The 3,615-nt window shown below is 43.3% G+C and overlaps 1 protein-coding gene across 1 annotated transcript; it reads left to right on the top strand.

Annotated features, from left to right (window-relative positions):
• The first annotated feature begins 260 nt into the window (after positions 1-260).
• Positions 261-3,205, top strand: LOC133969650 (interferon regulatory factor 1-like). Its single transcript, XM_062406256.1, has 9 exons — positions 261-399; positions 764-856; positions 1,331-1,430; positions 1,525-1,692; positions 1,814-1,854; positions 1,982-2,102; positions 2,214-2,327; positions 2,446-2,474; positions 2,657-3,205. The coding sequence occupies exons 2-9, from the start codon at positions 770-772 to the stop codon at positions 2,744-2,746; spliced, it is 750 nt and encodes a 249-aa protein (XP_062262240.1). The 5' UTR covers positions 261-399; positions 764-769; the 3' UTR covers positions 2,747-3,205.
• The last annotated feature ends 410 nt before the right edge of the window (positions 3,206-3,615 follow it).

Here is a 3,615-nt window from a genome sequence, read left to right on the forward strand (position 1 = left end):
CACTTACTTATACCTTTTACATATTTACGAACGGAATAAGCCTGTCATGAATAAACTTGTAGCAGTCATAACTTGAGATGCTGTCTTATGAAGAATTAATCAATATTCCCCCACGCTCCGGGAAAGAAATTTGATTTCGAGGCGACATGTGCAGGCCCGGGTGTGGACACTTTTTGCAGTGCGCACCCCGGAAAAACCGGGTGTGCTGCTTTCTGTATAAATACAGTGAGGGCGCCGTTATCGACAGCTTGTGTTCACTTCTGACCAGGAAGAGTCTGCAAGAGGAAAACACAAAGACAAGATCAAGAGAAGAAGGGAAGATACTCTGGAGAAAACTTACTCCAACCGGACAATAGCTTTTGCGCATTCCCTCTTACGGATAATACAACGACAAATACTGTAAGTGATCTTATAATAATTCAAGACTTTATTCTTACACCGAATGTCTCATACTGCAATATCTGTTACTGTTCTACTGAGAACAGATATTAAAAAGATCATGTCTTGTATAACGTCATTACGTTGACTCCGGCACGTAAAACCCCGCTCATGCGCCCCTGCGTGCACCGGCCATGAACTCTAGACGCCCTCCTGCATGCTAGTAAAACAGCAGGCTGCAGTAAATCAAAGTAGAGGCTCTCCTTAATGTAAATCATATTCACGCCAAAACACACACACACAAACACACACACACACACTCCAACACACACACACAGCATTCCTTGTTGATCTAAAGACTTTGCCTCTCTGCTGCATATTTTAGGCGAACATGCCTTTCTCGAGGATGAGGATGAGGCCGTGGCTGGAGCAGATGATCGAGTCCAACACCATCTCGGGGCTGCACTGGGTTGACAAGGTATGAGATCGATTTCCTCAAGCAGCGCATTAGTCTTTTGAACGGTCCTCACCAAAAAAAAGTCTGCATGTAGTGAATATCCTCATGAGGGAAGTGATATCTGCAGGGCTCAACGTGTCTTTCTTATGGAAAGTTCCTTGCTCCATATTTGCATGTTACTCTCAGCAGCTTTGCTTTTGGTGGTAGTAAGTGTGACTTTCAACCCTGACACTGACTGGTACATCAAACTGATGAAATAAGTCAGCAGTGAGACAGAACTCAAACAACGCTAGTTTGGCATCTGTCTCACAGATGTCCCCATATTCCAATGTGTACCAAGGAAATTAGAAAAAAAAAATCACTTAAGATCTCCTTCAAACACATCAAACTAATTTTTTGTGCGTCAGAATGTTTTGTTTCCTAAACTGCCTATGATAGATAAAAAACAGTATCCTATGAGTTACAGTACATGCTCAGTCTTTTTGCACTTTCCAGGACCAGAAGATGTTCTGCATTCCCTGGAAGCACGCGGCTCTGCAATGCTGGCAGATGGAAAAGGACGCCTCTCTGTTCAAAATGTGGGCCATCCACACCGGTGAGCACCATACTCACTGTCTACAAATAAAGAAGCGGAACACTTTGTTTTTAAAAGAATGTATGAAAGTGACTGAACAAAGTTCATCCTGCAGGGAAGTACAGTCATGGCCAGAACACCGACCCAAAGACGTGGAAAGCCAACTTCCGCAACGCAATGAACTCGCTGCCTGACATTGAGGAGGTGAAAGACAAGAGCATCCACAAGGGCCAACAAGCCGTGCGCGTCTTCAGAATGTTGCCTGTCACCCCTAAATCTGGAGGTGAGTCAACTGACAGGAAGTGAGCGAGCGATTTGTGCTCAGCGTCTGCTGCACGATAATCAGTTTGCTCTACAGTTTAAGAGGTTGCACAACCAAAATGTTTTTTCCTTCATCCGCACAGATAAACACAGAAAACCAAAGGACAAAAAGCAGAGGAGGAAGGTAAATACATATTTGATTTCAAATTATGATATTATTGTAATGTGTTGGTGCAGCAGCTAAACATACCACTCGTGCAGCTGTAGGAATGTCTTAAATCTGTCTTGCTTTTATGTCTCTGCCGAACCAGATGGTCAAGAAAGAGGAAGACACAGACTACAGCGATACTCAGTCTCCCATGGATGTGTCAATGATGGAGGAGTCCACCCAGGAGAACACGGTGGACAGTACAGTGATGACAGAGCAGCAAGGTGAGGAATAAAACTGGCGGGATAATGTCCTCTGGTCGAAACACTACAGTGAGCAGGGAGAGCTGGAGAACTAGAGCAAGTCATGTGTCTAACGCTGCGGTTTGTTTGCAGTTTGTGGATCGGACCATTTAGTCCCTGACTGGGCTCTCTCACTCAAGGTCGAGACAGATAACTTTTCCAACAACTATTGCCAGAGATTCCAAGTTTCACCCGACCACAGCCCCGGTAAGACATGGACACAACAAAGTGTTAAAGATTAACCCAAGTAGCCTGAAATCAGATAAATTCAATCATCACCATACTCATGTCCTCTCTCTTCTCTCTCTTCAATGTGAACTTCTAGATTACAGCTATTCCCCTGACATTATTGAGGTAAGCATGGACTCCAGCTCCAACTCTTAATAGTAACGCAGTTTTCATTGACAGGAATACCCATGTTTGTTTTTATTCCTGTGCAATAATAATAATATCATTGAACCATGAGATGATTTTTAAAACAAGTGTTACAAAAAATAGCTGTACTCAGTCCAGTGTTGCTCTTTCCGATTTGCAAGCAACTGGAGAGAGACGCAAACTTTTTGCCGAGCAGTTTCGACGTCATGAGGTTCCTGAACAATGAAGTATGCAAGTTTGCAACCAACTAACCAACCATCTAACCAACCCAACGTCCAACCAGCCAAACGTCCAACCAACCAGCCAAACGTCCAACCAGCGAAACGTACAACCAAAGAACAAACCATCTAACCAACCCAACGTCCAACCAGCCAAACGTCCAACCAACCAGCCAAACGTCCAACCAGCCAAGCGTCCAACCAAAGAACAAACCATCCATCCAACCCAAGGTCCAACCAGCCAAACGTCCAACCAGCCAAACGTCCAACCAGCAAAAAGTCCAACCAGCCAGCAAAACGTCCAACCATCCAAACGTCCAACCAACTAACCAAACGTCCAACCAGCCAAATGTCCAACCAACCAGCCCAACATTGCAGCAAAGTTACAGACTCATAGATATCAGAGACATTAACATGCCTGATATTTTTCATCTAGCTCCATCAATCGTTCTCTGAGAAATCAGTGAAAATGTTGTAAAACTCCTCACAATGTTAAATAAAGCTCAAACCAAAAAACCTGGATCTGATTATTGGAGGCTTCATTATAGATGGGTATCATGAATTCTTCCACTACTTGTATTTCATGGCTTTCAAAGTATTTGCTTATAGTTCAGTGTGTGTTAGCAGTTATCAGTTAGGGCCACAGTGGGATCACTATTTGATCAAAGTACAGGTGTGACTGTTTCGATGTGATGATTCGTACAATTATGCATCAGTTGGTGAATTCCCCCCAAAAAAAGAACGACCATCTACAGCAACATCAATTGCAGGATGATGCAGAAAGTTGAAAATAGGTGTTGCCTAAAACATAGCAACCTGTTTAAAAAATGGCAGAAGTTTTTTCAGAAATGTGAAATCATATGTCTGTACCCAGTGTGTTTTTACTGATGTGTTTTTATTAG

This window comes from Platichthys flesus, chromosome 15 (genome assembly GCF_949316205.1).
Source record: "Platichthys flesus chromosome 15, fPlaFle2.1, whole genome shotgun sequence".
NCBI classification, from domain to species: domain Eukaryota; kingdom Metazoa; phylum Chordata; class Actinopteri; order Pleuronectiformes; family Pleuronectidae; genus Platichthys; species Platichthys flesus.

What these genes read in the sequence shown, in the direction of transcription:
- LOC133969650 (XM_062406256.1), top strand. Translation starts at nt 770, where the DNA reads ATGCCTTTCTCGAGGATGAGGATGAGGCCGTGGCTGGAGCAGATGATC. An exon ending in TGTCACCCCTAAATCTGGAG is followed by an intron (nt 1,693 to 1,813) that starts GTGAGTCAACTG and finishes TCATCCGCACAG; the next exon opens with ATAAACACAGAAAACCAAAG. An exon ending in TTCACCCGACCACAGCCCCG is followed by an intron (nt 2,328 to 2,445) that starts GTAAGACATGGA and finishes GTGAACTTCTAG; the next exon opens with ATTACAGCTATTCCCCTGAC.